This window comes from Poecile atricapillus, chromosome 2 (genome assembly GCF_030490865.1).
Source record: "Poecile atricapillus isolate bPoeAtr1 chromosome 2, bPoeAtr1.hap1, whole genome shotgun sequence".
NCBI lineage: Eukaryota > Metazoa > Chordata > Aves > Passeriformes > Paridae > Poecile > Poecile atricapillus.
In genome coordinates this window covers 107,223,081-107,236,388 of record NC_081250.1, presented here as the reverse complement: position 1 = coordinate 107,236,388, position 13,308 = coordinate 107,223,081, and the positions used below count along the sequence as shown (strand labels likewise).

Sequence of the window (13,308 nt, the reverse complement as noted above, 5' to 3'; positions counted from 1 at the left end):
TAATGATTTTTATATTAGATTGTTAAGATCCAGTTATAATAATTATAAATTCTGGGTCTTATATATATATATGGGGTGTGTGTCCTCTTTGCCCATAAACAACTGTAACAATAGGCAGAGGTCTGCATCAAAAAACATTGTTTCTACATGCTTTCTGGGATAAACATTCAAAGGATTACTAAAAAGAAACATACTTTATATATGTATTTCTGTATTCAGCTGATCTGACAAATTATTGTACCTAAATATGAAACCAGAAAAGTCACTAGAGACCATGTGCAAATGAAAATAGGTGCAATTTCAGATTTTGTGAGGATATTAAGAAAAATACTTTAAATTTTTTCCACTGACACCCAAGATAAATACAGACCCCAAAAAAACTATATTGCTTTTGTCTTGTTTTTTGTTTTTCATCCAGAGAATCTGGGGGCTTTTTGGTCATAAAATTTAATATTTGGGCTGATTAATGTGAAAAGTTTGGTATGTTAATCACAATGGATTGAATAAACACAGGGATTTTCCAAAGGTGAGGTAGGGGCTGTGTACAGATCAGTAATATTTTTCCTCTTTCAGTGGACAGTCATCACTGTGCAACTGGATCAGAACAAGGATGACTCTCAACTATGCAATCTGCTGAGTTTATTCGGTATTTTTAAGTTTAAGAAAAAATCTGAGTGATCATCTAGGATTGTGTGATCTCAGTAATTAAGGTTCACACCAGGCCATGCATTTTGAGATGAGCTGGTGCTATTAGCAGCTTTCATCTGCTTGCCTCCCGTTTGTTTTACTGTATGCACAGATGCACTGATGAACATTGCCTCAGGAAAAAGATCTGCAGAAACCCCTTCACTTGCAGATTTGTAGAATAAACTATTTGGATCTCAGCACAAGTATTTTCTCTCAATGCACACGCATAATTTTCTCGTGAATGGGATTTATGTGTGCACATCAAAAGAGGAAAATCCCTAAGGGCTCGGTTTAAACCAACAATAGCAAAGAAATTCAGGAATCTCTCACCAGAGCATGCCCTGCTTTGCCTACTTTATATCACGAAGACTTTGAATGAAATCTGTGGCAGCCAGGCAAAACAGGACATGAATTTGCTTTATGGTTCATTTTTAAAGGCTTCAAATTAAGCTCTTAAGAACTTACTGGCTTCCTGATGAGAGAACAGCAGCCATGGGAGATAGTGTTGGTGATAGCTGGATGCTTACAAGGTGAAGGAATGGTCACCCCCAGCACAGGTTTGGGTGGCAGCACCATTTGTGTACTCAAACAGTATCTCTTAACAGGTTTTTCCTAGATTTGAAGGGAAGAGGCTGTGAAATACAAAAGTGGTGCTATGCAGGTGGCATGGGCTGAAGTGATGGTGATGAGGCTAGGGCTGGGGTGAGGGTTCTTCGGATTTGGACCATTTCAGTGCTAATATTTATTACTGTAGAGTCCTGATCCCTAGGTCTAAACCAGAGGCTGAGTTGTGTGGGTCCCCCACCATGGGGGCTGGCTCCTCAGCATGCTGCTGGAGCAGGGGCCCATTTCAAATACTACTAATACAACTACTCCTAACTATAACAACGGAACAATAACAATTAAAAACAACAATAAAATGTGATTTACTGTAATTACATAAAATTGTACGCTGATATAATTAGCATGTGTTCCAATACAATTAATTCTGTTCAGCTAAATAATAATAACAGTAACAACAGTAATGATTGTAATAATAGAGAGAGTAATGATAATAATGATGATGATGATGATGATGATGATGATGATGATGATGATGATAATAATAATAATAATAATAATAATAATAATAATAATAGTATACCAAATACTCCCCGCCCCAAAAAGAACCTTTAAAGAGCAATAGCATCCAGAGCCCCATGAGCACAAAGTGCTGCGGGAGGGAGGTGCCGGCCCCGCGCCCCGCCCCGGCCCCGCGCAGCCCCGGGCGCGGAGCGGTGCGGACCGAGCTGCGCGGGCGGGCGCGGAGCGCAGCGGGCGGAGGCGGAGCGCTGCGATGTGCAGGATGTCGTTCAAGGTGAGCGGGCGCCGACAGGGGCGGGGGGGATGCGCCTTTGGGTTCCCGCTTTGCGCTTGTCATGCCGGCAGCCCGTGGAGCGCTCTGTTGTATCCGTGGATTGATTTATTTTTTTTAGGAAAAGCGAGGGTAGTGTAGGGCGGGAGGAAAGGAAACAGGAATGTCCTTCCCGGGCATTGGGGTGCCCCGGGAGTGCTGCGGTGGCAGCTGATGGAGCGGGCGCTTTTCACAGCTGACAGCCCCCAAAGGGTGCGTGCCTTGTGTTACATAAACTGCGAGCCTCCGTGGAGCTCTACGCTGGCTCTGGGGTGGCCGGGCTCCGTGCCGTGGGTTTTGGTGCAGTCAGGAGCCTCCTCCTCACTTTTACGACCATCTCTGCTGGTGCTGGTTGTGTAATAGTTAGGAGGCAGTCTTTATCCGTGCTCTTCCTCTCAGGCTGTGGTGGCCGCTGAAGCCAGACTGGTTCGTTCCCTTTGCCAGCTGTGATTCCTGACACTTTTTGTACTTCTTCCATCCAAACCACGCAAGAGCAATCATTTCAGAAGATTGCCTTAAAGAAGTTTTTTAATCTAAGGGCAGGATAAATAAGATTATTTGGCAACGATGGAAGCAAGCAGCATTTTACTAATGATGTTAGCAGATAATATTTATGATGGATGTTCATGCCTGTTGTGTACTTTCTGGATGCTGTGCTTGCCCTTCTCTTATTGATCAGCAGCTCAGTGCCAGTCCTCTGCCACATTGCTTGTGTTGCATTTTTTGATTTGATAGATTATTCCCTGTACTTGTCAGGGTGTCTCCCTCCTGGAATCTTGGTGCTTCAGTGGCACCGTCTCAGTTCAGTGGTGGTGCAGCAGGTGGTTCCCACCTGCAGTTAAAGCCCTCCTGTGGCAGGCAGCAGAGAACCTTTGCTCAGTCTTACTCTTGGTGGTGAAATCATAGAATGCCTTGGGTTGGGTTAAAGATCATCATGTTCCAGCCCCCTGCTGGAACACCTTCTACTACACCAGGTTGCTCAAAGCCCCATCCAGCCTGACCATGGACACTTCCAGGGATGGGGCATCCACAGCTTCTCTGGGTAACCTGTTCCAGTGTCTCACCACCTTCACAGTAAAGATTGTCTTCCTAATATCCACTCTAAACCTACCCCCTTTCAGTTCAAAGCCATTTGTCCTTGTCCTGTCACTACATGCACTTGTAAAAAGTCCCTCTCCATCTCTCTTGTGGGTCCCATTTAGCCACTGGAAGGCTGCTCTCAGGTCTCCTTGGAGCCTTCTCCAGACTGAACAACCTCAATTCCCTCAGCCTGTCTTCATAGGAGTGGTGCTCTAGCCCTCTGATCATCTTCATGGCCCTCTTCTGGATTTGCTCCAGCAGGTCCACATCCTTATGTTGGAGGCCCCGGAGCTGAACACAGTACTCCAGGTGTGGTCTTACCAGAGCAGAATTGAGGGAGAGGATCTCTTTCCTTAACCTGCTGGTCTGGATTGCTTTGATGTAGCCCAGGATACACTTGGCTTTCTGGACAGCAATCTCTGTGGTCATCCCCTTTTTGGTCCTGTGTTGGTCTCACACCTAGTTTCTTTTTTTTCTTAGTTTTTCTGTCCCTTCATTCTGTCTCTGTGAGTTTTTTCCCAGCTTCATTAATCACAAGCATCTACCCTAACAGCCCCATGTTCCTGATGATGCCAGCTTCTTCTTGCTTTCTTATCCCTTTTTTGGCCTCCTTGTTTATTTAACTTGTTCTTCAGGTCTTACTTTCTGTTCTGTCCCTAGCAGTTCCTTTTCTGTGCCCTATTTCTCACAATGTATTCTCTCAAGTATTCCCGTCCAAAGTAGCTCACTGCTTTCCCTTCCCTTTGAAGAACTGCAGACCATACCTCCCTCTCTCTGTTTTCTCTCCCTTTTCTGTGACATTTTGTTTGGCATTTTCTCTTTCTCTCAGAAGATCATGAAGTTAACTTGGATTTTCACTACCTGTTTGCTACTGGCTGTTCACATTTTCCATCTTATTATCCTACTTACCCATAGCATTTATCTTTCTTTCTCACAAAAGTATCCTCTCTTCTACCACGTTTTGCCTGACTAAACATTTATATATTGAACCATCTTTCCTTTTTATCAGGATCCTTCGTGTAGGATATATTGCTATCTAATGAAGAACTCTGCTCCTAAGTTGCACTAGCCTTTTCCATTGTGTTTGATCCTGATTTCCAGTTCTTAAAACTTTTTACTTAGTTCCTCCTTCCCATTAGGACTGGTTTGGAAACTAAGAAAGAAAAGAGAGTTTTCTTGTATTTTGCCAGAACAAGGAAAAAGTTAGTGGGCAGACTAGCATTATTTTTCTCCATTCTTTTCTTTCTCTTTGTCCATTGCCTCTTTTCTTTCATCTGCAAGATCCCTGTTTAGGAACTGCACTCTTCCTCCTCCTCAGCAGTCACCCCACTGTCACCTGCCCTTTCTCTGGAAACAGCAAGTCAAAGATAAGACAGGGAGCAGGAGCTGGTGGTCACAGAATTTAAATTATACTTTCCCCCTCAATATTCCTGAAATGACACAGATATATTAGCAAAATTCATTATTTTCTGCATCCCTGCAGAGTAATGTTTTTGTCAGATTTATAATATATATTTATTTATATTATTATAATATATATTTATAATATATATTTTCCTCTAGGCCATTTTTGAAAAAGTGTTTTTTCTAATGTCAATATGGCATAAATATAATGCCAGCTTTTCATCTTTGGTCTCTCATAAAAGCACACAAACAATCAAAATTATTAGCATACCCAGATTTTAAAATAAAACTTTAGAGAACTTGATGAAGTGAAAAGAACTTCTCTCCTGAAGGCTGCTGATGCTGGCACAAGTGACATAATGAAAGAAGAAATTTTCATGAAAGCTATTAGCTAATAATTTTCAAATGTTTATTACATTCTGCTCCCAGACTGTCAGTGCTGAGGATCAGTTGTTTACTTTGAGGATGCTTTGGGAGCAAACTAACTTTACGACAAGAGTTACATAAAAATTTTGTCCAATGAATCTCCTGAAATTCAACATTACCTCTCCCTGGGAAGCATCTGATGAGACAAGAGTTCAAAACCAAAAACAGCAGTCACATCATGCAGCTATAAACCTATTTATTGCTCAAAAATAATTCCATTAATTGGATTATTAACCCCAAAGTGCTGTCTCACATTTTGCCTACCAGTGATGTCAGTATTGCGGATGAAATTAAGAGCACAGAGATATAGATCCAGAGATATAAAAACTGCCACATGGTACACAGTGAGGCTGTTCATATAAGGTGCCCAGATCATCTGAATGATTTTGCACTTTCATTCACCTCAGCAAGTAAAATAGCTCAGATTTGCATCTGATTTTTTAATCTAATCGCTGGATGTTTGATGGTCTGAGTGTGCTGTACACTCTGCTTTTATACAAGGAATCCCAAGCAATGCAGGGGCACAAAAGGAGGTAAAAGTGCTTAATAGGAGTCAGTACAAATGGGAAAAAACTTTGTTTTGTGTCCTTTGTGCACGGAAGAGTTCTTCCATTCCTTGGGTCTGATCCAAAGTATAAGGACAACTCTGCTGGAGAGCTACTGTAGGACTTAAAGGGGAGGAAAAAAAGGTAGGAACTTATGACTCATAAGGCCAAAGACTTTGAACTTCTACTTTCACTCCAGGGTCACACTGGACATTTAGTTCTTTTTTCTTCTCACTGGTGAACTGGTGAAAGCAGGTAAGGACTTCCTGAATATGGATTCCAGTTCCTGCCTACCTGACCAGTGAAAGTGGTGATGTATAATGAGCCATAATAAAATTCAGTCTGCTACTGTGCCCTTGTAGTGAAAACTGGGGTGAATGAAATAAATCTTTCCCTTTATGGATGTACTGCCATACCTCTAAAACTTTAAGGGATAGTTTGGGACAATAAAAGGTAAAGAATTTGATTGTCCACAATCAAAATTAGACCTTACCATTCTATAAGTCTAAACATAATTCTTTTGCAATAGATTTCCAGTGAATATCATAACAAAGCCAAAAAGACAATATTCCTAACTGCCAGCTCTATAAATAAATATCTATCTAATAAATCAGAGCAGAAAGGGCAACATGAGCCTCTGGGTGTTTAGGTCAATGGTTTGCTTTTACACAAAATTTTAGTGGTCCTAAGGATAAAGATAGGAAGACACTACAGTGTTGCCAGCAAGGACGGTATAAACTGCTGTCTATACTTTAATCGACATTATCTACAGATCCTCCAGGGAAATGCAATAGCTGTGAAAAGAAGATCAGAATCTAGCTTACTGTGCTTGCTGAAATTTTCAGATTCCTATCCCTGTGTGTGCTGGTACAAGAAACCACTATCAATTTATAGGAAGAAACTTATAATTTATTTAATGGTTGGAACATCTCTAATGTAAAACAGCTGCCAATTTTCCAACCTATTAATATTAAAAATGCAACCCATGGAAAGTGCTCAGTGTGACAGACCTGAGATAGATTCAGATTCATGATTCTTGTGTCTGCTGGTTTCTGCAAAGTTTATTGTCTTCATGTCAGTGAAGGAAGCAATTTAAACTGTGCTGTATATGTGCATTTTAATTATAAAGCATAAAACTATTGAATCCTGATTCCCTGCCACATTACATGTGTGCATTGACATTTAAACAAGAAGCGCCTGTGTCATTTCTGAAGCTGAATGATTGACTTTTATAATCTGAAACCCAAGAGGATGTCCTGCAGCAAGATATGTAAGCAGGATGCTTCAGCCTAACTTTGGCCAGCCCCAACACAGAAGCAGACAGTGCAGGCATCACTCAGCATGCTGTTTTCTGTGATGTTTTCCTGTGGATCTGGCCTAGCATCATCATTTCTCATTACGGAGCAATCTAAGAGACATAGGCTGCCGTAGACACAAGGAAGACTTGAAATAATATGAGGAAGCACAGCAAGACTGATCTCTTTAATTGCAAAAAGAAATGAAATTAGCTTCCTTTCCATGCTCTGGGCTTGAAAGAGCAGCACACTAAGCTGAAACTTGCCTGGCTTGAATGCAGAATGTATGCAATGTGTATCCTTGCCCAATGTATTTTCCAAAGTGATTTACTTCTGCTTTTTTTTTTTTTTTTTTTTCTTTTTTCCTTTTCCTTTTTTCCACCAGAAAGAAACACCACTTGCCAATGCTGCATTTTGGGCTGCAAGAAAAGGAAACCTGGCTCTCCTCCAGCTGCTGCTGAACAGTGGGCGAGTAGATGTGGACTGCAAAGACAGCGTATGCACACAATGCACCTACAGCTACAGCACTCATTTTGCATCACTTTCCATAGCCCACCATGCAGAGGGTGTAGTAGGGATCTAATATGAAACATATTAATGTCTTATGATACTTCAGGATGATTTAAAACCTTCTCCTGTCATTTGAAACATAAGATGAAATGGCATGATGATTTACATCGGTGGCAAGGGGTTAAGAATTTGCCAGCACTCAAAAATGTGTCTTACACAGTTATTTGTGGTGCTGACATTAAAAACACAGATCCTAGCACCTCGGGCTTCTCTTTGCAAAGAAATATCATTGTTGTAATAGATCACAGTGAAGAGCTGGCTCAATTGAGCCCAGGTAGCAATGATTCTGTCAGCTAGCAGACCTTCTCATAATTAGAGCAACTGTTGGCCTCCTAAATTCTTCCTCCTCCACCCAATCTCTGGACTGGGCATCAACAGGAAGGCACAAGATTGCCAAGCAAGAGGAGCCCAGACACATGACAGATTTCACGGGAATTTCCTTACTGTAATTTACCTGGGTTGAAATTAGTTTTGAGATTAGAAATGGGTTGATAACACAGATAATGAATAGGTCTTTCTATTCTGCCTACAACAGATGGTGAGATACTTGATTGTGCTAAGCTGTGTCAAAGAGCAAGAGGAAAAGGAGGTTGAGAAGTTCCAGGTTTCTTTTATTTGGCGTTGGGACTGACTGACACGGAGTCATGTGGTGTTGGCAAGGATTGATGCTACTTCCAGCCCGAAACATGAACTTGCCACAGCTTCTCTCACTTTGAATACCTTCAAAGTGTAAGAGATTTTCTAAGCCCATTGACTTTAACCTATCTTTTCATTTTCATTTCATTTTTGCCCTGTAGGGAAGTATTTGTCCTACAGTACTTACGCAGCTGGTGTTATGACTTTCCTTCTGACAAGGGAGGGAAGGTTCCATTCAAATGGAGGCTTGAAGTAAACAGGACAGAGATCAATGGGAAAAAAATAAAGTCACTACTTTAATTTTTTATCAAAAAAAGGCTAACTTTGGTCAAGAACTTTCACACTGCACTGCATTGATAATTGTATTAGACATATACATTTTGTAGACTAAATTATTTTTGTACAATTAAGACTGCATGTTTCTTTTTTGTAATATCACCTATTCCTTCTTTAAATTGAGCTGTTGTGTGTGAAGGGTTTTGAAGGAAGTGTTTCACCCTTATGCATGTGGTTTCTGCATATTGTCCATACACTGCATACATATAAATCCTAGTTCCTTCACTGGAAGTGACGTTATAGTGTACTGAGGGAGTTCAACACAGATTTCTGTACAGAAAGTTCTCTCTTATAATTTGAAGAGTCACTGAGTGAGTTTGCTCCCATTATTTGGATAGGGAATTACTGTTCAAATCACCCAGCCCCTTTGCCTGACTATGACTCAGAATTCTAAATGACTCAGATGAGTCATTCAGCTCCTGTGTCTGAGGTTATTCTTCTGGAAATGATGCAAAGAACTTCAGTATTTTCTGATTAAAAAGAGAGAAAAAAAAGCTGTTTAGGAACAAAACCCATTATTTTTGTACTTGTTGCACTAATTTTGGGACAATAAGGTATCATAAGCTCCCTCCAGCTTTTTGTCAGAGATGCTGTCTCATCCAGACAGCCTGATTCATTGCTGTAGGTGTCTGTTGAAGGTACTGACTTGTTTTTCCTTACTCCCAGCTTGGCACAACAGCTCTGATGGTAGCATCTTACTATGGCCACATAGATTGTGTACGGGAATTGGTGTTGCAAGGAGCAGATATCAATCTGCAGAGAGAGGTAGGATTCAAACAGGGCTTGATTAAGTGACTGTTGGTTTGTTACAAATAATAAGAGTGTTGTCTGCTGCTTGTTGCCAATTGTTTCTTTGTCACTTGCTGTATAGTGTACTTATAACACATATAAACGGCTCTGTTCTGAGGACATCAGGGAATCAGATATCTGGATTTTACAACAGAAAATCAGATGCCAGAGGTACATTTATAATAACTCATCAAACATTTTCAGCACATCTGGTTGGTGCGGGTAAGTTACATCTGGGATGTAACCTCTCAGAGTTATGCCATTTTATGTATTTGCAGTTTTACTTTTTGGCACAACAATTTACAGATCCCTGGATGGGATAAATAATAAGAAGACCTTTATTTTTTGATTTGCAGCCTTGTCATTAAAATGGAGTGGATGCCATTGCTGGTACAGGGATTATTTTTGACTCTGTATGTTTTGAAGTTTCTGCCTTTTAGTCTGAGCCAACTTATCCCTAGCAGTCACACAGCTTTATCACCCGTACCCTCCCCTGCATCTCTGCTTGGCATTCAAGGCATGTCTTCCACCATGACATCAGCATGGAAGGGACATCAGCAACTGATTTTTTTGTGGAAATTGCCTTTCACTCATACTCCATGCAGACAATGGTAAGGATTGCAGTTGCTCTGGTCTGCGTGTTGGCTGTGCAAAGAGCAGAATTGCTCTGGGAAAACCACTGGTTTTAAGAGAAGAGCAGTTCAAGAAGGTCATGAAGTTACATGGGATGGTGGCAGGTCATGTAGGATAGCAGTGTGCTCTTTGCTCCAGCAGTACAAGCCAATGTTTCTTACTTTCCTTGGTTACTTGGAACCAGAGCATTAATCTCATGCTGACATCTACAAGTTACTAAGTCAGTGAATGCCACGTTTGATGATGTAGGTGTCTTTACACTTACTGGCCTAAACTTGCTGTAACCATGACTGTCAGTGTCTTTCAGTGGGGTCCTGTTCTAACAAAACATGTACTTAAATATGTCCCTTCCCTTAGGTAAACATTGCTTGGAAAGAAGCAAAAAATAAAAAAGTTAAGAACAGTTTTATGGAGCTGCTCTTGATTATCCCTCAGGAAATACTGATTCAACAAGCCAATGAAAAGAAAAACACTGAAAGCCTCCAAAACCACTCTGTTGCAGAAAGGAAGCAAAACAGATGAAGTTTAAGTGCTAAAGACCAATGACACTGCTCTGCAACTAAGTGCAGTTACTCCAACCAGTGCGGTCATGCTTTGAAGTTGCTGTGAAGCTTGGGGAAGTGAGAGTCCCATAAATGTGCCCAGGAGTGCAGGCTCTGAAATGGTCAAAATGGGACCACATGCTATTATAAAGTACTATTCACTGGAGTGAATTTCACGTGTAGCTTCCCATTTTCTAAATGGGGTGAGAGAGCCCAAAGTCAGAAAAGCCTGCATCTTCCTTCCCTTCCTGCCCTTACTTGGTTTTACTCAAAAGTATGATGCTGGACAGATTTTTCAGTGCAATGTGAGGAAGACTGAGTTAAGATACCTGGTGTCCTCTGGAGTCTTCAAATTCATCATGTCTTTTCAGCTAATATTCAACTGATTGAGCTCAATAGTTTTTAATTTGAAATGTCTATACTTCAGTCAAGTGTGTTATGTGTTTGTTATTATTTTAATCCATTTTTCCTTTACAGTCAGGTGCAACTTCTCTGTTCTTTGCTGCACAGCAAGGCCACAACGATGTAGTGAAGTTTCTCTTTTCATTTGGAGCCTCCACTGAATTTAAGAATAAAGTAAGATGATAGGTCTATTTTTGCATGCTAATACATTCTGACAGTCAAGGCTGGGTTCTTTGTATTCACATCAAACATGACCAGGCAGTGTTAAGATGATGAAATCTCCTCACATGAGCATTTTCTGAGTAATATGAGTAATGCAACACATTGTGAAATATTAATTTTGGACTAGATTTTCCAACCTAGACTTAGAGGCATAAGTTCATCAGGGTCCCTTGATAGTGATATCAGTCTTTCCTCATAAGCCATCCTCTAATAAAAGATCAAAGGATCTTTTTGTACTTACCAGATAGGATCCTGATTTAGGTGGTTAGGTACTCTCATTGCATAGAACTTACATTTCATCACTCTTGGGATGTCTCTGCATGCCACCATGGGATACATACTCCTCTCTAAATTCCTAATTTCCCATCTGGGACAAGAAGATGAAGTGCACCTCAGAGCTTTTATTTCTTTGTTCAGGCAGGTCCTTTTCCAAAATCTTCTTAGAACAGCCAAAAGTACAGGTGGCAGGGCCTGGGTTCCCCACCCTCATGGGGTCAACAGCAGCAAGATCAGCAGTTCATCACTGACAGCAATACATCAACCCAGTTTCTTTGCCCAAGACAGTACTAGCACCTCTGCTTTCAGCAAACCAGGGGAAAAGCAACATATTTTCATTAAATTTACTTGTCCTTGATCTGCTGCCTACATTTTGAAGTGTTCCCATAATCTGGGGAGGAGGACATTTGCCAGTCACTTACCCTGGGATCCCTAGTGATATCTTTGAAGAAGCAATAATTCTTTACTCCACAATAATAAGTTTCTCCAGATACTTTAGTCTGTGATTTGAATGATTCTCTCAATCCATACCTTCCTGGAGTCCGTGGAAGTACATGCTCTAAATACTGAGCAAGTTGATGGAACATCAGAAACTCAGTTCCTTACACTCCAGGAGCTAAAAATCCCCATGTTTTGCAGCCAGAGTTCACACATGCCCATAGAGTAGGATTCTGATGCTCCAGGGAACAGTGCTTGTGGTGAGCAACTCTCTGACCACAGCAGCAATCAGTAATAAAAGCATGAATGAAACTGTGGCTGTTTAACACAAGTGCAACAGTGAAAGTTGACAATGCAGGAGGTTGCTTTGTTAAACACAACAGCTCTATCTTAAAGTGATAGATAATCTCATGTGGGACTAATTTATTGGATAAGGTTGCACATTGAAATAAATGATGCTTCTCTGACTTTTATTTCAGCGTATGGGTGGAGGTTAACAAGATTCAGAGGGGTCATCTCCCCTTGTATTCAGCTGGCAAGCTGGAGACTCAGTACCTTATTCTGTCTAGAGGGACAGTTAGATCTTCACTCAATCTTTCCACAGCCTGTGAACTAGGAGTTTGTGAAGATGCCAAGATTTGATCCAGGAGTGGAACTACAGGGTTGAAATTGTCTGATCCTTCATGACAATATACAATCTTTTATGAAGCATGCAAATATATTGGTGTGAAACACTAGGACAAATAAAAGGGAACAAAGATCTAAACATAAAAGAACATTCCTATATTCAGCTGTTCCAGATAGCTTCCATCTTTGGACAAATGCAAGTCTGGGGTCTACTCTTGCTCACCTTGCAACTTTAATTCCAGTCTCTCTTTTCCTGCCTGCCTCTGCTTCTGAACCCAGACCTGACTTGGCCCATGTACCAGTCCCAAGTATTTTTTAAGCTGCTGGTTTCTCTTCCTCTCCAGGCCACAGCTTTCTGCTACATCCAGACAAGCTGGTTGAAAGATAACACTGGCTCCCAATGGACGTAACCTGGGAAACTGGTGTGTGATGTGCATGTGAGATGATTTTCCAGCTGCATCACCCAGCACATGCCTGAGCAGGAGGCACCAGTCAGGTGTAGTGCATGGACAGTCCACATCTTCCACTGGCCAGCTAGTGTGGCTTTGTATCAGTTCAATCTTCTGATTTAATAATGTGGTTTCCATAGCTTTGAATAATTACATCATTCTGTTAACAGGTGACCAATGTGACAGGCTCCTCCGTCCCTCTCAAGCCCCAGAAACAATATAGTTGATAAAATACTCCTTTTCAGGTCAGGGACAAAGCATTTTCTTACTAAGACACTCATCTGAGAGCAGCACTGGAAAAGATATGGCTGATCATGTTTTTAAAGGGCAGTGCAAAATTAATCCATTTGCAAAGAATATATATATTTCTATTATAAATTATGACATGGATTTGGAATAAGCACACAAATTGAATGTATCCTAGAAAACAGAGATTTTTTAACTAAGGAAATGCAAAGCCCAACATCTTTTTCATGCACTTATCTGTAAATTGTGATTACTACGTTTGTTACTCATGTATGAGGATTCTGGAGAACTATCTTAATATAGGCATGCAAT

At 40.9% G+C, this 13,308-nt stretch overlaps 1 protein-coding gene across 1 annotated transcript in view; it reads left to right on the top strand.

The window, feature by feature from the left end:
• Positions 1–1,947: 1,947 nt before the first annotated feature.
• The window catches only part of ANKRD29 (ankyrin repeat domain 29), a 30,139-nt gene continuing 18,778 nt past the window's right edge, over positions 1,948–13,308 (top strand). The window contains exons 1-4 of the mRNA XM_058832956.1: positions 1,948–2,044; positions 7,216–7,326; positions 9,039–9,137; positions 10,814–10,912. Coding sequence (XP_058688939.1) covers positions 2,024–2,044; positions 7,216–7,326; positions 9,039–9,137; positions 10,814–10,912 — 330 coding nt within the window. The 5' untranslated portion in view covers positions 1,948–2,023. The remainder of the gene's footprint in view (positions 2,045–7,215; positions 7,327–9,038; positions 9,138–10,813; positions 10,913–13,308) is intronic.